This window comes from Haemorhous mexicanus, chromosome 13, assembly GCF_027477595.1.
Source record: "Haemorhous mexicanus isolate bHaeMex1 chromosome 13, bHaeMex1.pri, whole genome shotgun sequence".
Lineage (NCBI taxonomy): Eukaryota > Metazoa > Chordata > Aves > Passeriformes > Fringillidae > Haemorhous > Haemorhous mexicanus.
This window is the reverse complement of record NC_082353.1, coordinates 9,844,962-9,866,364: the sequence shown is the minus strand read 5'-3', so window position 1 is coordinate 9,866,364 and position 21,403 is coordinate 9,844,962. Positions and strand designations below refer to the sequence as shown.

Here is a 21,403-nt window from a genome sequence, read left to right as displayed (position 1 = left end):
CTATATTTCTTTGAATTTCAGTAACTTTAAAATTAAATTTCATTTAAGGTTTAAGTCTCAGAATGATCTAAATAGGACACTGTTCTTGGTTTCCTCATAGTTTTATAAATGCATTTATAGGAGTAATACAGAGTGTTCAGATACTACACTCTTGCTTTCTTCAATAGTTTTCAAGGCATGGTTGGTTCTGTATTCATCCTGATGGGCAGTGTTCACTACCCCCTATGCAACCCATAACTTGTTACATACTTACAAGGGTGAAAGTCTAAACTGATTCTGTGTCTGTTCTTACTTTGATTCTGTCCTTGTTTGTGCTTCCAACAAGCTCTCAGAGTAGTCAGTCCCGAAAATGGGGTGAGAAGAGTGTGAAAGATAAGAGTGTAAATGGTAGCATCCATATATGAAGAAGTTCCTTTAGGAAGGAACTAAATTCACAGGAGAGTTTCACATTGATTTTTTCATGATTTTTAACTTTTGTATTATCAGACTTCAAAGCAGAGAGTCATCTATATATCTTTAATAATATACAAAGTAATTACTAGTAATAGACAAAGTAATATACTAGTAATATGCAAATATGGTGATATTCAATGTAAACATTAAATGTAACTCTAATGACATTCAGTATAATATTGCATGTGCATTTAATTGGGAGCATCATAATGACTGTAGCTAGCCAGATGGTAATTGTCACCTTGACTGAATCTTTCCTTTATCTGCCTGGGAAAAATAATCATCTGATACATTCATTTTAAAGATGAGAAACTGTGCCTTTAGCCAAAGATTGTATTCAGTAGTAATGAGCTTGAGCTACTATGGTGTTTCTTTTTGTACATGAACTATTTTTACAATAAATCTATAGTCATCTTGAAAGTCAATTACAAATGCATTTAAATTTTGATAGTAGTAGAGTTTGCTTGAAAGTCTATTTTACATTTAAATAATGATACTCAATTGTTTTTGTTGCAGCTGTTTTTCTACAGTACTATGTTAGATACTAAGTGGTGTGATATGAATGAAGAGCTATCAATAACTAGGATTTTCATTACTTTTTCCTCATTTTGTGAGGCATGGGAGAAAGGAACAACATTCATTCTACCTAGTCATTGTACAATAGGAATATAATGGTCTCAGGACTTAATTACAGAAACCACACAAGGAAGACCCCAAATTTTGACACCCAAATTGCTTCTACTATTTAAAGTCTGTGTGTTTGTGTATATTGGTAGATAATAGTTGCTAGAAAATGAGAACTAACTTTGATACATCCCATGCAATCCTTTCTAGGAATTAAATGTATGTTTCTCTTTTAACCCAGTAGGTGAAAGACTTCTTTCAGTCGCTTAATCTATTGACATTTTTTCTACTGAATAACTGAAACATTTCTCATATTTACAGAGAACCCATTTGCCTCCAAGACCAGTTTATGAAAATGTGATATTGGGTGTAGTCTATGGGGCAGAGGGTCTGTGTGGTTACTAGATGTCATACTAGGACCTCGACTTATATTTCCAAAAATAAAATAATATAGAATATTATAAAAGAGGAGGGAAATAAAGGAGAAGGGGAATACATCAGGAGGTTAAGGGGTATTTACAAATGAGCTGCTACAACACATTATTTCTCAGATTATTCTGAAAACAATGTGCATTCACTCTTGAGCAGCCGCTCTGATTCCTCTTTGCACTGTGTGTCCCATGCCAACAAGGAAGAGGATACATGTTTCAGTCAGGAATTCTGTTGCAGAAGCCACCAACTGGTTTGTTATAAATGGGTCTTCAGGTCCTGTAGCACACCTAGTAATACCTATTAGCAATACCTATCATCTTTCATGTTTTTATATCTAATGGATGCATATGGTATTCTTACCTTTATGTCTGTCCACAGAACATGTAAGTTCTTCAGAATTTAAAACTTGCAAAATACATTTTCTAGCTGGAGTAGTCTACTCAAAGAGTATATCACCTGAAAACTATTTCTGCTGAGTAACAGGTAGTATTGTTGGAGCAAAAATCTTTATTTTACTTTCAGCTTACTCTCAGTTAGCTGGATAATGGATATTACAGTCAGTCTATTCACAGATAATGAAATCCACTGGTGGGATGTCTGTCCTTGGAGATAATCAAAATCCATCTGGACATGGTCCTGGACAGCCTGCTCTGGGTTGCCTGATTTGAGCAGGGTTCTTAGACAAGGCCTCCAGAGTTCCCTCCCAGCCTCAGCTGTTCGGTGATATAGAAAAGCATTTTTGAATGCTTTGTATGCAGGCTTTGAAGAGGGATATCTTCTTAATGTCAGTTTGGCTGCTAAGACAAAACACCTTCAATTTCTGTTTATTGCTTGAATGGCATCGTCTAGGAAAAAAACATTTTATAAATCAGTTCTTAAAGGAGTTCTTCAAAACTCCCAAAACATATTTTGTAACTTCTCATTTTTGACAACCTGCCTTGTTTTCTTTATGTGTGTAATTAGGCATGTCCAGAGAGTACTTAGTTTGTCATTTAAGCAAATAGTTGTTTGAGGTATTCAATCTTCATTTTAATATTTGCAGGAGCAATAATAACTTTTTTTAAAAGTGACTAATAGCTGTACTAGGGTTTAGATTACTTTTATGAATGTTTATTGGGTTTTATTACTCTCTTACCCCTGTAACTGATTCACAATCAACTTCAGATTTCTTACTTTTAGATGGAAAAGCACTAGAAAGAGAAAAATTTCTTTGAATTAATCTTCATTATATAACCAAACACAACCTATTCTTCAATGAATTGTTTCATCCCTCCATGTAAGCAAGTGTTGTTAGACAACAATCTGGCCAAGCAGAGATAGAACTGTATAATATAGTAGTTTTAGTTATCCAATTTAATACAAAAGAAGGTTTTACAATGATATTATTTTCATTCTAGTAACGCATAAGGTAAGGTCAATAAATCTTTGGTACATAAATAATTTGTTAGTGTACAAGAACCCCATAAGATAGTCCTATTCTCTGTCACTAGCTGGAGCAAAAATACACTCTGGGCTGATTGCTTATGTGTTATTTATTAAAGAATGTTTTCGGAGGCATACTGGAATGACTAGGTAATACAAATGAGAGGAGACATGAGCAGTACATGTGTGATCCTCAGATCTAAAGTTCTGTAAGGATATAGAGACATTGCTTGGATGCATGTATATTAATGGAGGGATTGATGGCTTGAAAAAATCTAAGAAATGCTGTCCAGTTGTTTGTTTCTTTGTACACTGTATTGAGAATGACTAACACTTTTATTCATTGTTCTAATCCTCACTTATTATTTTCTAGCTTTCTGTAAAAATGAAGTTCCTTTTCAGACTGCTGGTGCAGATTGGGGAAGGATGTCCTAGACAGATGGCAGAAATTTAGTTTAGTTTTTAAAATACTGAAGCAATTAATAAAGGTAGAACATGTGTATTTGCTTGTATTATGCCAAACTGAGATGCCCATTGTTTCATTGACCAGTACTAAGCTAATGCCAGTCAGTCTTGTTCATAAGATAGTATAAAAGAGATTGCTGTTAAGTCATCTTTTGTCCTTTTTAATCAGTCCGCTTTTGTTTCAATGAAAGTTACAGTTTTTCATGTTTTGGGAATTCTTTGAAAGCTAAGAGCATTCTGTTCTCATTACATCTTATTTCTTCATGTATTTTGTTGTTAACAATTAAATATAAATTTTATAAAATAAATTAAAATTCAGTCTAAGCTGGCTTGAGCTAATGCAGCTTTCAGTTGATACTTTATACTGTTGGAAGTGTATGTTAATGTAAATCCAGATTCCCCAGAATCCCCCAAAAAGGCTTGAAGCTGAGTTGTAGTCGCACTCTAAGTTGTCTGGAAGTTTAGCCTCACCTTGTTCAAAGTAATGAATTAAACAGTTTTTTATGTGATCTCTTTGAGAAGCTTTTCCTGCACTCAGCCTAATGGCATTTTGCATCTTTCTAATCTCAGGCACAATCTGATGGGGGGAAAAAATGTGACTGAAGAAATGCATTTAGTCTTTGCATCATTGGGAAAGAATAGTCCAGACAGAAACACTCAGAGTCAATAAAATGTAGCAGCAGTACCAAGGCCCAAGATTTTTTGTTCTGCTCCAAAACATTGGAGCCCCAGTATTTAGTGATACAAGGTTTTATTTGATTTCCCACATCTCATTTATTTATGGTTTGTTTCTTTTTTTTTTCATAAGAGTGATAAATTACTTCATTAATATGAGGACTAATTGTGTGTTCTGTGTGGCTGATATAGATCATCTGCAGTGTTTAAGGAAAATGAATATATGTTCACCTGATGTATCATCTATGAAGAGATGGATTTGGGGACAGAATACTTTTCAACAGAAGGCAAATTATCTATTGCTCTTCTCTTCATGTGTAAATAATGCAAAAAGGCAGATTCCAGAGAGTTTTCATCTGTGTAACTTCCCTTCTCTGTTTACATCAGAAGATGGTCACGATAGAACAGATGTATTGTTAAGCAGGCTGGGGAACAAACTCTTGCTATACATATTATTACATGGGTGGTACTGAGGAAACAAGATAACTGCAAGTTAAGGAATCTATTTTAGTGCTGTATTGGGAATGATAATGAACCACAGAAATTTAATAATCTGGTTTTTTCAACTGTCTTGGTTTTCTTTCTCAACACCATGTTTGTGTCTGTCTTTTTGTCAGGTAAGCAAATGATGGATGTCTTTTAACTCTTTTTTTTTTTTGGGGTGGATAGGGAGGTGGTGCAATAAGAAGTTGTACAGGACGAGAGGACACAAAATACATTTTTAGATGATATGGGTAGAAACTGATAAATACTATATTTGTGTACCCAAACTGGTTAGCCACAATTCCTTTTTCACGTGTGTGTGTGCGCACTCTGAATATCCTCCACCAATATTACTGGAGATAAAAAAGTGTTCTAAAGAATTATTATCCACTCCATGAATTCAGTCAGGATGGTGCTGATGAACCAAGGTGTATTGATTTGACTCAGCTTCGTGTGCTTGTTTCGTGCACAGGAGAGTGAACGCATTATTTTCTTGTTACTGGTTTCACTGGAGTCAGGCATAAGTCTTTATACTCTTCCCTTCCTATTTCTTTACTGTCCTTTGATGGAGAAAAGAGATATCAGAGACTTAGAACAGAAAATGGCAGTCTGTCCAGCTTGAGATTAATAGATTTGTAGAAAGGTTGCTTTTGAAAAATTATGGCAGTAAATCTAATAAGTTAGTCATGAAGATGATACATCCATCTTTTTGTCTGTGAGGAAAAGCAAGTAGTTACATTCACCAGCTACTCTAAAGTTGGGGCTTCATGAAAGGATGCTCTGTATCAGTTGCTTGCTACACACTCAGTCTGTATTTTTCCCCACTAGTTAAGTGAGTGAAAGGATTTAAAAACCTGTTTAATATATCTTCCAGGAAACATAATAGTGTTCTTCTGGCTTATTGTGTTTTAATTCTGTGGTTACAGCATTTGTTCTTATCAGGAAATCTTAGATTATAATACTGGGTCTCTTTGTAAACATGATAGTAACCAAATAAATTGAAGAGCAACAGTTTAATTTAGCATAGTAACTCCTGCTAAATCAGTGGGCATTACATCAGGGAAATGTATGTCACAGCGTTTGTGTAACAGTCTCAGATTCAAAAAATTCTACTCTTACTAGATGCCTTTTCCTAGCACAGCTACACTTACTTTTTAACCATAAACAACAAATAAACCAACAAGGCAAACAAACCCAGACAACACCTCAAACAAAACCAAAAACACAACCAAACAACAACAAACCAAAAAAACCCACAACAAACCACCCCCCCCCTCCCCCGACATCCTTAATTGGTAAGTTTTGGCAGATATCTGTATTTTGGCTGTTTAACAAAAACAAGTAGACAAACCAAAAAAAAACCCAACAAAACAGAGCATGCTAAACCTCTTCTGTTAGAGAATGACTTCTGTTTTTAAGAAAAGTGATTTGTTAAAACTGCTTGTGTCCTCCGTAAACAAAGAAAGTCTCTGCTACTCTCCTCCTTATGAAAGCAGGAGGCCATTTAACACTGTTTTAACTGACTTTGGAATTCCTGTTGATTGATAAATATTCCTGCAGTTCATTTGCTCTTTTTGAGCTTAAACAGATTTAAAGCTGCTAGAGCTAAGAGGAAAGCTGACCATGAATGTCAGTTCCAAGGGGTTTTTATACTGGTTTTGTTGGGAAATAACGCAATATTGTATCATCAAAAATGAAAAATACTTTTTATTTCCAAAATATTGAAGCATTTTCTTTAGATTGTTGTGTTTTAGAAGTGGAAATAACACTGCATAATTTTTGAATGCAGCTTTGAGATAAATCTTGTTAAAGCATCAGGCTGAAAAAAATATCTAGACATGCATTTAAAAAATGTAATGACTTGGAAAATGTGAATTCATAAATAGGCTCAAGTCTTCCTCTCATGTATTAGTGAAGTAGAATATTACAACAGAGCGTGTAAGAGATTCTGTTTTGCTGTCAAGGGGAAATTCTGACTACTCCAATGGGACAGGTACCAGGTTTTTTCTTTGTGCACATTTTCCAGGTGATCAGTGGAACACCTAGACAACTGTCTCTCAGGAACTCTAAAAAGAAGGAAATACCTGAAACCTCTCCAGTTATTGCTGATGCAAAATTATTGCTGATACTGACAGAACTTTGCTAATCATGAGGATTGTTTCAGATGACTTGCAAGAAAAGAAGTTTTAGTAAATCTGAAAATCAATGTTTCTGTTGGTGACAGAGCAGTTTAAAAATGTCTTGGATGCTATGATAAAGAATATGGTGTGCAAAAGATACAAGGATACAAGTTAGCTAGAAAAAATACCACAGAAAATAGTTATCTGTTTTTGCTAAATTAGTAGTGGCAAAGAGCAATCTGCTGACTGACACTCAAGTAGCTTCTCTGGAGTAGATTATTGGAGCAGCAGCAAGTGATTTGTCAGTGCTGTCACAGGCCCATAAACTATGGATAGCTCTGTGTATCACCAGTGCAGCTGCAGCATCACCGTAGGAATTCTTGTCCTTCAGCTGCATATGCACCAAGATGGAATAAGGACAGACAGATGTGATGGATGTACTATTATTGAATGTAAAAATGAACCAGGAGATAGGAATATTTATAAAATGCACTTTTTAATCTTATCCTGTAGCTCTTCCTGTTTCATTTTGTACAAACAGGATGGAGCTGATGCTCCTCTGAATCTATAAGGCAAGGAAGGTACTGCAAACGTAAGGAAGGGGAATTTTCCATAGGAACTTTTAAAGGCATGTTGGGTGAAATTTCCTTTTTCTAAAAAACCATGAAAATAGAGGACAAGGAGACATGACTTTTTCTATTAACTATAAAAAGGGACTGAGGATTTCAGAAGGATTTATGCTTGTCATGTCAAACGAAAACATCCAGTATTACCAAAAGTCATCCTTTGAATTCCAGTGTACTAGTTTATAGTTCTTGACATCTGTGCCTCTCTTTGGTATTTAGGCGTAATTATTTCAACTTATTGTTTTAAGCAGAGCCAAAAGAAATGGTAATTTGATTTTGAGTTTACCTATAACACAAAAGATAACAGTAAATAACCATTTTTAAGGGTTTAATGCTAGTCATTTATTTCAAATATTGTTCTTCTCTTGTATCTGTTAAGCTAGTCTTTTATGAACAGAAGAAAATCTGATATCTTTGTCTTATCTCAGTAAGTGTTATTAGCCTGATGTCATCTTTTTTTGTATGAGATTATACATTAACTCATTTTTTCTTTCACTGCTGTATGTTTTGAAATTAGCTAAGCTTTTCTAAATTTTTTAGCCTTCAGTTTGAGAGTTCTGAATTTTCGTAGAGTTTAAAGTGTTTGAGATTGTTTCAAATAGCTCCTAAACCTTATCTCAGAAGTGGAAACAACTCCACAGAAGAAGAAACAACTTCATGCCAACAGCAGCTATGAATATAGTACCCTGTGAAATATGTGACTGTTGCTCAGACACTACATTCTGATCCTAGCTGTACATGTTATTCTTGCTCTTTAAGAGTAGTGTATTTAAATGACTTATGAATGTGCCACCATTAGCATTGTATTTTACAACAGGGGTACATTTTTGAAGCAAATCTTTGTCTTCCCAATTCGCTACATTTGGTTTGATCACTGGAATGGCTGAGTGGGATCTATGTTTTACTGATGCAACCAAGCCAGATGTTGCTCTTCAAGATCACATCTGATGTGCTCAGCAGCTAATGGGCTTTCAGTCATCAGGGCCAAAAATAGAACCAGTATGAAGTAAATACCCCAGAACATTTTTGCTGTGAGCACTTGTGTCTTTGTCACCAACTGCTTTGACCTTCTGATCTGCTCTTTTGGCACTCAGCTTTTTGCTATTGCCCTCGTGTTCTCTGTGGCCCAGGGTGGACAGCAGCTCACTCCTCTGTCCCAGGCTGCCACCAAACATCCCAGCCCTGCTGTCACTTCTGTCTATGCTGTCAGGATAAACCAGATTGCATGTCTCAGTGCAATCCTCATGTTCAATGCAATAAGAACCAAGGAACATGTTTTTTGTTTGTAGAGTCCAGAGGAACTACTCTCACATTTGTTCTCCAACCAAAGGGCTCTTTGCTTGGATTTCTTTAGAAGTAATCTGATTGGACTTCAGCTTGCAACTCAGACCATGATATAGTGATTCAAGTCAAACACTTTGTGGCATTGTTAGCTTTGTGATGCAGAAAGATTTGCAATAATCAATTATCTATTTGTTTTCACAGCAAATAATTAATTATTTGGTTACATGTACTGTTGTCACATGTATTGAGGGAGATGAAATATGCCTTTTCATCCTTTTTGGATAATGTATGCCTTACCATTTTAATGCTTTCTGGGGTGAGAAGTGAGTGCTTAAAATGCATGCTGACTTTTACTTCCGACCATCACTCTAAAATGCCGGAGATTGTCAAGAGAGCCCAGTCTTCAAGAGAATGGTAGTTTTTGGGGTTCACTGCATTCTGTGATCAAACAGTTCTCATGACAGTCTGTACCTTACTGTTTTAGAGATAAGTTCTAGAATTTGATAGAAGTGTCTACCAGCTGTTGAAAAACAATAGAAATCAAAGCCATTAGAAGTCTAATGGGACTCAATTTCTAAACACCAGAGATGTTTTTAAAGCATGTCCTTTTGTTTCAGATTTGCAGACCACTTTATTAATAGAGACACAAATGAGGTTTTCATCTTCACCAAACTGACCTCCTGTTTTGACTTTCCATGTATCCGCTAGTAATTTTTCTACATCACTGCTAGTAAAGTGCTAGCAGCAATTCTTCTATTTCTCCTGTCAACCAAGCTTTATTCAAGTTTGACCTTCTCTTTGTCGGACAAGCATCACTCATCTCTTATGATGTGCTAGCTTTAATATTATCTTTCAAGCGTTATATGCAATCTCCATTGAATAAGCTTCAGCGATACAACATCCTCTGGGCTTACACAGTGTAGTGTTCTGTTCTCCAGTGGCAACAATAGCTTCTGGGTGCAGCATTTATTATTTTAGCATGGCTTAATTTGTGTCATTGTTTTGGCCAATCTACTTCTTTAATGTCCTGCTTCTATTCAAACCTAGTTTTCATCTTTTGTTTCCCTTTCTTGGCAATAAACGCTAATTAAAATTGCCCATCTCAGACCTGAAACTACTTCTGACTGTGGGTACCTTACACATGTTATTTTCATGGAACAGCTGTATTGTTATCTAATTCCAGCAAGTATTTTGTCTGAAGGCTTTGCTTTCAGGAACGACGTAATTATCAGTCAGTTTGACGTTCTTGCAGCCATTTTTCAGAATTAAATATTGAAATGGTACTTTGAGAGAATAATGAACTTTAATTCTTTTTCCTATTTGGCGTTGTGCAATAATGCTCACTTACAAGAGTGGAAAATCAATGTTTTGATTAATTTTGATCCTAGGATTTCCTAACAGTTTAGATTTTTAGAACCTTGTTACAGTTCTTGTGCTATGGCGTGGAGTGGAGAACTGAATTTTTGCAGTCATTAAAGAAAGAGGAGTGTATTGGGACATTTTCTGCTGCTCAGAAAAGTGCAGAAGTGAAGTAATGACACAAGACTTTTGAAGGAGGGTTATGACTGGGAAGCAGAATCACCTGAACCTCTTTGATGAAAATACCTCTGCTGACTGATAGAGCCAGTTGTATTTCTGATGGTGTCACGAGCTACAAAAGCAAAGGTCTGTCCTGACTTCCATGTCTTCATCACTAATATACCCTTCATGCTTGGAAATTCTGCCTTTTCAGCAGCCTTTATATAGTTGGTTTTTTCCTCAGAAAATTTGGTATAGAAACTGGTTGTCTTGTATGATTAATTTCTATTTTGTGTGAGAAGTTATAGGTGAAAGTATTGCTAATAGAATTAATAAATTGGACCATGACTGAAAACTGAAAACTGCTGGGAAAAAATGTAAAATTAAACTTTTCTCAGATCTGTTTATTTTCATTCCAAGATTGAATAGCAGTTATGCAGTATTAATAAACCCTTGTTGGAAATTTTACTTAGCCTACATTTAAACTGGTAGGTGGATAGAAAATAACCAGGGGACTTATTTGAGGGTACTGAAAAAATGACAAGCCCCTCTCACTTCATTCCCCAGCCATCCCCATGTGTATACCACTTTCAACAGATGCCAAGATTTAGTGGCTGTGCTGAGAATTATACAGCTTTTTAATACCTGGAACTTATTAAAGGAAACTTAAAGACTAATTTTATCTAATTTCCTGCTTAGTTATCTAATTAAATGTAATTGACTGCCTTAAAAAATAAAAAGGGCTTGTGTGCACTTTCCTTTTGCCTTCAATATTTGGCATTAGTAAAAATAATTTTCATTAGTATGCAGATAGATGACCACCCTGCTCTTCATCATTCTGCTGCACAGGTTTCTAAATATCAATGTGGACTGCACTGAGCTGAAATAGCAACAATTAAGGAGCAAAAGGATTTTTCCTATAATCTTAGTAAAAAATACCTTCCTCTTATGTAAAATGGCCTGTGGTATAAAAGCACAATCTGAAGGCTATTACTGGTATTTCATAATGTAATGAATTTTCAATTAAAATGTAAGGAGAAACAACTAAATAAAGTAAGAAGGGTTTGCTATAAGAACCAGTGTTTCCATGGCTCCTAGGTGCACTCATTACTTTTTTAGGTTAATATTTTGGCTGTGTGGATGACAGAAGTGAGTTACATGAAGATAAGCTCTTTTAAGTAAATCATTGTCATTCAGCAGTATAATCTGAGATGTCTAGCCTTGAATCCCTGATTTGAAAATACATTCAGTGGTCTCTTACATAATCACAGTTCATTTCTTATCTACATCAAGGAATGTTGCTGTCTATTCTGCTAGCCTGACGACTACTAAAGTGAATTGCTTGGTGATTCTGTACACTTCCCGATTTGGTGCTCTCATACATGCAGAGAACACTCCCACAGTTCAGATTAGTTCACTCATGGTGGGTTCAGAAGAAGCAGTAAACAATGAAGTTTTCAAATTAATTTTGTCTCTGAAGATGCATTCATTTGTTACAAAGAAGAGATGTTCTTAAGATCTCTTTTTTGGGAAATTTGCATCGCTTGTCTGCTTTATGCAATTTCCTTTGAGAAAAGAGACCATTAATGGGTGCATTTTTCTTTGTATGTAGTGACTGCCAAGAAATGAAAGTTAAAGTAAAAATATACCTTTCACCCTTCCTAATTTTAATTGTCACTTCTGACTAAATTTAGGCAAAATTAGGTTCCAGTAAAGGAAATGTAGTGAAATTAGATTAAATTGGCTGAAACCAAGACAGGGAAAGGAAATTTTATCTATCTATCTATCTATCTATCTATCTGTCTATCTATCTATCTATCTATCTATCTCTCGTGCTCTGAAAAAATCCATTTTATGTAGAGGACAAGTGTCAACAATTTTTAATATAAGATTTTTTAAAAGTGAATTAAACATATAATTCATGTGATTCTTTACTCATCTGATATCAGAGTGTCTGCAAACTATTTAAGAATTACATTCCACGTAAATAATACTGAGATTTGTTCTGTTCCTTTGTATGTCAGTATTACCAATTTTGCTATGATGAGATGTTCTAAAGGAAGGTGCAGGTTGCATGAAAATATTGTGGTGAGGCTTCTTAAATTACAAGTAGTGTCTTGCTTAAAACTTCCCTCAGTCCCCAGATTTTTCTTTGCCTTTTGGACTCTTCCTTTTTTACAAGTTGGAGAATGGATGCCTCTGCCTCTCCTACCCTGTTGCTACATGATGTCATGCCTTTCCTCTCATTGGTGTCCAGATGCTGCTCCAGCCCTCTGGGTTTAACTCCTCTTTTCTTCAGGCCTCAGAAAAGCACATGCCATCCTGTTTCCATGGCCAGCCCAGGTTACAGTCATCTGTTTCCTCCTGGTTCTGCTCTCACCCTGCTTATGAAGTGCTATAATAATTTTGGAGTGGGGATGTTAGATCTTATGGTTGTCCAAATATTCTTTATATGCTTGAAAGAGTTGCCAATATGATCCGATATTGTGAGAAAAATCCATTTCACAAATAATTTGTTTAAATAATAGAATATTTAAAGAGTAGTAAGCTCATTTTCATAAATCTAGTCAGTCAAGTGCTTTGATCACATAGGCTGCCTCTAAAATCAGTGGCAGAATAGAGCCTTTTAGTTCCCTGATTGCCACCACTGTACACTATGCAATTTACAGTTGCCAGTATATTTTGGATTTATGTGTTTGAGTGTGATTTTTCCTTTATATAAACTGGTTTAAAAATTAAATGTGGCACATGTTTAAGGTGTAAATTGTTATTTTGTGATGTACATAACCTGAGATATCTCTGAACAACTTGAGAATATCCAAATGATTTAAAGGGTCCTTGAGGACTCCCTTTGGGGAGGTGGGAAGATCAGTAAGGTGACAATTAAAACAATGCTGTTTCAATTATGCACTGTACTATAAAGTGCAAATGTGACAAGACAATAAAATGAGGGTAGCATTTCTGTCAGCAAATATTTTCTGTCTGTAAATTTTCACATTGTGCTCTTGCATTAAGCAATTTAGAACGAGATATATATATATATATATATATATGAAATAACTTATACTTTCACAATTGTAGTTCTGTTAGTATTTGGGGAGTAATTTCTGTCGTTTTATGAGTAGCTGTGATGGAATAGTTACAGTTCAGGAACTGGGCTGGGGAGTGTGGTGTTTATATCCTTAGAAACACTTGCCTTTTCCTTGAAAATAGAGCATTATTTATTTTAACACTGCAACTAGATGAAATATATATTCATTATTATTAAAATACATTTTTTAAAAAGCAACAAAATTTAAAATCCCATGGATATGGGGTATAGTATGTGAAATATATGCTGTCCACACTGTCCTTCATAAGTGGAAGGTCTTCTTATCTACCAAGAACATCTTTTTGTTTGTTTAAGATGTAGTGACAGCGAGCTCGCCACAATTAAACAGCTAAGCACAGGTGTTATTTGGATTCTGGTCTACATTAACAGATTAAAACACTGACAGATTTTATAGCATGAGATTTTTTTCCATAGGCTGGTTTTTCTAACCTATATTCCCCTTCTTCCCAATTCTCTTTCAGATAGCGGTTCTGTGGATGAAAAGGTTTAACATCACCTATTTGCTATAGGGATCATGTATTTTGTTGATGTTTGTTTGTGACTTATTTGACCTGTTTTGTTCCATCATTTTAGTTGTGAAATCTGCATGGTTTTTCCCAGCTTTCCACTCTTTTGTTCTCCTTTGATTGTATTGCAAATGTGTTGCATTTATATACAGGGTAACCCTCACTGTTGTGCTTACCATAATTGCCAACACAGGGGTCTGCTACTGTCAAACATGATATCAGATTTTTGCCTCCAATTACCACCTACCCTGCATTCACTATAGGATTTAAAGGGCAACAGTATTTGGGAAGCAATACCTTACCTTCCCATGGGCTCTTCCACTGTGTGTCACTAAATGCTGAATGCTACCAAAATGTTTCCCAAAGGAACAGTTAGTCTAGCTTTGGCCTGGAGCTGACCCTGCTAAACATTTTCATATGTCTTACATGTTTGATGCAGTTAAATTCTGTCCAAAACTTACTAAAAGCAACCAAGTAACTGTACTTTTTTTGATCTCTGTTAAAGGCTCGGTTAGTAAGTGCAAGTTCCTTGGATGCTTCCAAGCTTTACGCAGTCCAAGCATTTGCTGGGTAAGTAAAAATATAATTGATAATTTTGTTATTTGTATCTGCAAATTATTCTTACAGCATTATAGTATTTTCCTAAGCTTTCTGTTTTAAGAAATTGTATTATTTTGAAAGGAAGATGGTTTCATTATGTATGTCTTCCTCTTAAATTTTTTTTAATTCGTTATTTTCTGAGAAATTACTACTACAATTCCAATGGTGAGGTCAGTTAGATAAGAGATTTTACCTCTTTGCATGTAAAATAAGTGTCCTTTAAAGCTGTAGCACAATTTTGTCTTTGTTCTGGTAAATGTATTGTCCTGCAATTCTAGCAATATGTCACTTTAGTACTTGAAATTAAAAAGTCAGGGGAAAAGGTCTTGCAGTGGCTGAAAGCAAATATGGAAGAAACCTGTACATATTTTTTGTTATCTCGCATCCAGTTCAAGGGATTCCTTCCTATTTTGAATACTTTCTTATTATTCAACATGGAAAGGTAAAGAAATAAATGCTTTCGGTAAAATTTATCAGTTATATTAGTTACCTAATTAAAAGGGGTATTAGCCTCTTGCTGGTGCACTCTGTAAGTACTTTTTTACTGTAATTACAATTTATTACAAAGACAAGGTGATGAGATTAAATTAATCATTCATCTTCAGCTTTTATATCTGAAATGCTATACAATTGACGCTATGAAGTTTTTCCTGTTCAGATTCCTATTTTGAGCAGAGGTGGGTGTCAGTCAGGTAGTTATGGCAATAATTTGCTTAATATTATGCACATGCGTCTATGGAAAATGTACTTAGGGTAACATTGGTACTTATTGCTAAACTTTAAACAAATTTGTAAGTGATCTACAGCTCTTTAGAGCTGGTGTAGCTAGTTTCCATATAGTTTGTCATACCTCAAAGTGTTGTCTTCCTGCCCTTTGCAGCTCCTAGAACCTTCAGAGTTGCTGTAAGAGTGTGAGGACAGGAGTGGCATTGTGCAGGATTAGTCACCAAATACAAAACAGGGGAGAAATAGTTTAACACCTGGTCATTGTGTAGTTTAGGACAGAATTTTGTAAGCAGATTCTGAATGCAGGTACTGACAGTCAAGTATTGTATCTGTGCCTGTAGGAAGCTGCACATGACCATACTGTTTTGCTGTATGTACTACTTTCCCTAAGCAGTTGCTTACTTACAGTTTCTTAATAGATGTAGACCTTTGAAAAGTATTGTGGAATTCCTAATATTTTGTGGATTTCACACAAAAAGCAACCTCATAGGTGTAAGGAGAAATTTTGCCACTGACAAGGACTATACAGACAGAAGCTACTCTTTTCATGCCCTCTCTTCCATTCACAGGTGAATAAATTCAAATATTGAATCCTCTGAGAATAAGCTATGTCAATCCCTTGTCCAGACATCCTGTAACCACTGCATAGGACTACCTCAAATGGCTGACAGTAGCTCAAGAATAGCTCATGTTTTTAGATGAAACCTTGCTTCTTGTGCTGACAAAGTTTAGACCTGTCCTTGCTCTGTTTTGCTGTCCACAGTATCTTTATTCAAGCCTCTGTTTCACTAGGCCTCCTTAAAAACAGTTATGCAATTTTCATGTAACTTCTCATTCAGGCAAAGAATGCTATCATTTCAAAGACATTTGTGGCTCTGTTTTAATCACACTTCCCACTCCACTCCTTTGTGCAAAAACTAATGCTAATTTCTAGGATCCCTCTGTCTTTTTACTGCCAGCACAACTGACTGCAGTTAGCTCTGATTCTTTTCTTTCTCTCTCCAAAAGGTATTGCTATTTGAAGTGAGGGTGAGGATTGCTTCCCTCACAACCACTGTTACTATGCTTTATCTATGCAAAAATACCCCAGCTGACTCTCTTCTGTCTTGCTCTTCCCTCTCTGTCATAGCACAATGCTGTGACCCCACCTCATGCACCAGCACCCCCAAGTCCATGGCAGGGACTGCAACTCTATTCTCTGCAATGATCTTCACTTGGTTGCATGAAATGAGACAACAGCCCATGACAAGAAAGTAAAGGCAAAGACCAAAGACAGTATTTCTGGGGCTTCTCATGCAACTTCTCTGTTAAAAGGCAGAAACACCAACTTTCCTGTTTGTTCCATACAGTATCACATAACATCTTAGTTTTATTTTTTTTCACTTTCTTGAAGATGAGGTGCTTTAGAGCTCATTATTTCCGTATTTTTAAAAAGTGAAAGTAGGTCAGCTGGAGTTCTCATCATGTATATGGATCCTGGGTAGTAGTGCTTTACTTTTTCCAGAGACTTGCTCTTGTATTAATTTACTGCTTCCTAATGAGCAGTCAGAGACTGATAATTTTACCACATGGCCTAATCCATTCTGAAATTCACTAACGATACACAGATGGGGCTGCATGCAGATGATTACACCATTCCTTCAGTGGCATCTTCTCTAAGTTAAATCAAATTTATTTTTCTTGAATTCTCTGACAAACTCAAATAGATTACTGTTAGGCAGAATCCAGAAGCACCAAAAACAGTCAATATGACAGGGTTTTTTTCCTTGCCTTTAATGATAACTTTTATCAAATTATTATGATTACACTTCATCATCTTCTATGTCAAGTTATTGTTGGGTTATAATTGGAAGTAGGGAGGGGAGTAGACAATTCAATGTAACCTACATCAACATGAAATTTTTTCACTTGCTATGTTATTTCTTAATGATGACTAAAAGGAATTTAGTAAGAACCTCTATTTTAGTCACATTTTTATGTTATAGAGCAGAATTATAGATGGAAATCCCTTTACAGATGTTGCCTCTATGTGAGCATAAGAATGCTTATACACAATAAGTTTTATTTACTGCTGATGGAACTGCTCCTGAGTGGTAAAAAGCCCTGAGTTTATTTCTCTTTACATTTACTTTTCACAACCTCAGAAATGTTATTTTATTTCTATCACACTTTTGCTGGGTTTGTAAGTATGTCTGGAAGCTGCAATTTGGGTCTACTTTGATATTTATGTTATTGAAAAAAAGATTCTAGTATCACAACCTGGCACAGAAAAATGGTTGTGGGAAAATATAAAGGAATTGCATAAACAGACTGTGAATTCTTGTCCCTTTCTTAGAGAATAGTGTGAGTGCATCAGAAGGAGCTGAAAAATTATTCACTAATTTTAGTTATATCTCTTTTCACATAATAGTTGTAATAGGTGTAAATAAATTTAGGGCTTTCAGACAATAAACTCTTTGTAGTGAATGCAGTTTTTATATTCACAGAGATAGAGAGAAATATAAGAACTGAAAAGGGTATTTGAGGCAGTGCCAAACAAAGGACCATGCAGAGGGAAATGTTGGGTCTTGAAAAATCTGATATCTCATCTTGTCTGAGAATTTCCAAGTATCTCTGAATTAGAACTGGCAAGGTATATAGAGATCTTCCAAAACCCTCTGTGGAAAAAGTTCAGGAAGATACCTGTGTTAATTGTTTGGAAGAGTCAGAGAGAGTGAAGCCAATTTGTTATCCAGGTCAATATGTATTCTTTTAAATTCTGTTGGTGTGTCAGCCTTTTATTCTTTGAAGTGACTCCAAGTTCCTCTTTGTTGTTGTTTCCAAGTTATGTGTGAGATCTAACTGGGGTTTAATTGTATGCTCAATGAAAGAGCTCAAACCAGGCAAGAGAAAATAACAATGGTCACCATGGTATTATTTTAAAATGGGACAAATTCTGTTTTCCACAGTTGCATGGAGTTATTTGAGATGTGATTATGTATTTAGCTAGATATTTTAAACTTAACACAACACAACTGTATTCATTGACATCAGTGATGTTCAATATGTAATGTTGGGCTGCATCTCAACTACCAGATATACAAGAACTTTTGATGGAAACTTTTTCTTACAATTTCTAAATCAATGGTAGAAAGTTTTAGGAGGTATTAAGCAACCTTTTAGCTACTCTACTTTGGGTGAATGCCAGAAGAAAAAGCACTGAGAATTCTCGCACTGGTTTTTCAATTGGAGCACATGCCGTTGTCTGATAGCTGCTAATTTTGATTTTTAACTGTAAATAGAGATACTATAGGTAGTTCTTAAGGATGTAGTCTAGTAAACTCCACGTTTTTATTTTCTTCTTTGCTTTTTTATTTTGCAGTCGTGGACTGTATGGAATTGACAGCATGCCAGACCTACGAAGAAAGAAATCTTTTCCCATTGTTCGAGATGTGGTGAGTAACTTCTGAAACTGTTGATTCTTTTGCCAGTTGTGCAGGTCTTCCTTGTAATTACTATTGTGTATCTGAATGACAGTTTGCAGCAATTGTTTTATGGAAAAAAGGAGTCTTGAGAGAATGAATTGAGGGCAGTAAAAGTCAATGAGGCAGTTGTTATAATGTACTAGGTAAGTCTGAATATCTCATTGGATATCTAGGTATTACTGATACAATCAAGTAATGTGCATTTCATGCAATAAAAAGCTACTCATTTTCACAAAGATGCTATTGAATGTTTGGGACACTGTTTCACTTGATATATTTTGATACTGAAAGTTCCTTTTAAAAAGCAGCCCTTTTTACTATTAATATTTTAAAGAGGTATGCATACTTTAGGCACAAGGTGATTTAACCAGGGGTTTTAACAGTCATTGTAAACAAGAATAATTTAAGAAAAGAAATTTCAGTGAAAAAGTATGGCAGTTCCTTTGAGATTTATTCTGACTTCAGTCTAAACAAGATTAAGAAAAGTCTTTCTGCCCCAAAGAATTTCAAGTGCAATTCCCATTTCTCTTTTTCTTTTCCTGTAGTATAAAATTCATAATTCAATAAAATACATATTTAGTCTCTGATGATGGTGAGCTCCCAAACCAATTTCTCACTATAAAGAAGTGATTGGCTGTTAGGCTAAGTAAATGATACTATTGTTGTCAATAAAAGATCAGCCTTTATCTACTATTGCTCAATATTTTCTCAGTTTCTCTGTTCAGTTACTCTGTGGTGATCCACCACACTGTCTGAGCAGTCAAAAAGAGAAAGCACAGCAACCATTTTAGAGCAGAATTCCTTTCTGAAACTGATGAAAAGTTATACTGCACAGCATAGGAGAGCCTGCATTCTTTTAAACCATCAGCCACTCTGCTATTAGTTCTATTAAACGAGTATGGTCTATAGTCCTGCTATGGTTCTTTAATGCGTGTTAAATGGCACTCTGCTTTGTTCTTAATTGTGCTTACAGAAAGGTATAGCTCAGAACACATTAAGACATGAAAATAAATTTAAATGATCCTTTCTTATGCTTACTTATGACTGTTTCAGAAAAACAGAAATAATATTGTTAGAAATGAGTGCTAGAATCTTTTGATGCTGACTAAAATAAATATAACTTATTTTCCTTGTTGTGCAATGAATCTGACAAATTATAACTCTCTATAATTTCTTTCCTATCTTGTCTGGATTTTTAAGGCTATGGTAAGTATTTCTATATTTATAAATGTTCTGAAATGATCATAGTAACTGTTACAGATTCCATTAATGTCATGTTTTATTATGACCTTCCGTTGGAAAGTTTAAAAAATTATTTAAGACCAAGAATTTAATCATAAGGAAAGTGGTGCCTTATGTGAATGTGTTCTCCTCTGCATCATGTATCCCAAAATAGCTGGAAGAAGTTTATGTTAAAAAGTTGTCAGTATATTCCAAATATCTTTTCTGATGATACGAGCACAAAGTTTAGGTCTCATGCATGAAGCTTCCCCTGTGGTATTGGAAAGTCTTAGGCACCTAGAGAAAGAAGAGTTCAAAGTGATCCCTACTTTTAAATCCTCTTGTATCAATCAGTTTTATTTTTCCTTATTTCCTTAGTCCCTCTGCACTTCCAGTTTCACTCCATTACTCCCATTTGTTTTCATGAATTCACATTTGGAAAAATCTGATTTTCAACACAGAAGCATAGAATATGTTGAGGTGAAAGAGACCCACAAGGACCATCAGGCCCAACTCCTGGTCCTGCATAGGACCATTCCCAAGTTACCCCCCGTGCCTGGGAGTCCAAATGCTCCTAGAACTCAGTCAGGCTGATGCAGTGACCCCTGCCCTGGGGACCTGTTCTGGTGCCCAGCCACCCTCTGGAAGAAGAACCTTTCCCTGATACCCAACATAAAACACCCCCCTGACACAACTTCAGGGCCTTCCCTTGTGTCCCATCACTGTCACCAGGGATCAGAGATCAGTGCCTGCCCCTCCTCTTCTCCTCACAAGGAAGCTGTACCTGCAGTGAGGTCTGCCCTCAGTCTCCTCCAGGCTGAACAGACCCAGTGCCCTCAGCTGCTCCTCACAGGGCTTCACCTCCAGACCCCTCACCACCTTCACTGCCCTCCTTTGGATGCTCTCCTCCTCCTAAACCACTGAAAAGTTTTTGTATGCTAATACATTGGAAGTCTCTGCTTATTTTAGATTCAGTCATTAGAGAGGATAAGGCAGTGAAAATCCACCTGCAGGAACAGTTCTGTTTGCTGCAGTCATGGGTCATTATTAGACTTCTGGTAGAATATATCTGGTACAGGAGAGAGCAAGAGTGCAAGGAGAAGTGATGGTTCAAGTGCAGTAAGAATACAGAGAGCATGAATGGATCTGTTTATTGTGGAGCCAGGAAAAGGAGTCCAGTACACTTGCTGATAGAATTGCTATAACTTCTGCTTCTAAAAAAAGACACTCTCTTTTGGATTCTTTAGAGCTTGAATTGAGGTGAGAACAACCAGGGAGAGAAATATCAATAATTACAGTGAAGGTTAAAAGTTTTTATCTCACAGTGGCCAAATAGGTGTGCTGATCTGCTCAGCCACAGCCAAAGGTAGTTCTATTTTACTGTCTTTGCTTCTGTTAATGCCAATCATAATTTTGAATGTTATGAAGATTCTAGAAAATTCTTGTGGTTATTCAGTTTAAAGGCGATTTTATACTGTGTAATCACTGTAATCAGGCCAATTTCTTCTTTTGATCAATCAAGACTGTATTGCTCCCTAGCTATATTTGATTATAAGAACATAAAAATAATTTGTGAATCTTTGCTGCTGTTGTAAAGCAGTCTGTTGAAGTGAGCACACCAGATGAAACAACTGCTTGTTTCAGCTAAAATGATAATGCACTGAAATATTTT

General features: G+C 35.8%; 1 protein-coding gene across 2 annotated transcripts in view; it reads left to right on the top strand.

Annotated features, from left to right (window-relative positions):
* UNC13C (unc-13 homolog C) overlaps nucleotides 1-21,403 on the top strand; it is a 167,306-nt gene that overhangs the window by 44,892 nt on the left and 101,011 nt on the right. The window contains exons 2-4 of one of the 2 annotated variants that reach the window (XM_059858312.1): nucleotides 13,676-13,698; nucleotides 14,226-14,290; nucleotides 18,408-18,480. In XM_059858312.1, coding sequence (XP_059714295.1) covers nucleotides 13,676-13,698; nucleotides 14,226-14,290; nucleotides 18,408-18,480 — 161 coding nt within the window. The remainder of the gene's footprint in view (nucleotides 1-13,675; nucleotides 13,699-14,225; nucleotides 14,291-18,407; nucleotides 18,481-21,403) is intronic. The other variant, XM_059858311.1, reaches the window with a different exon arrangement.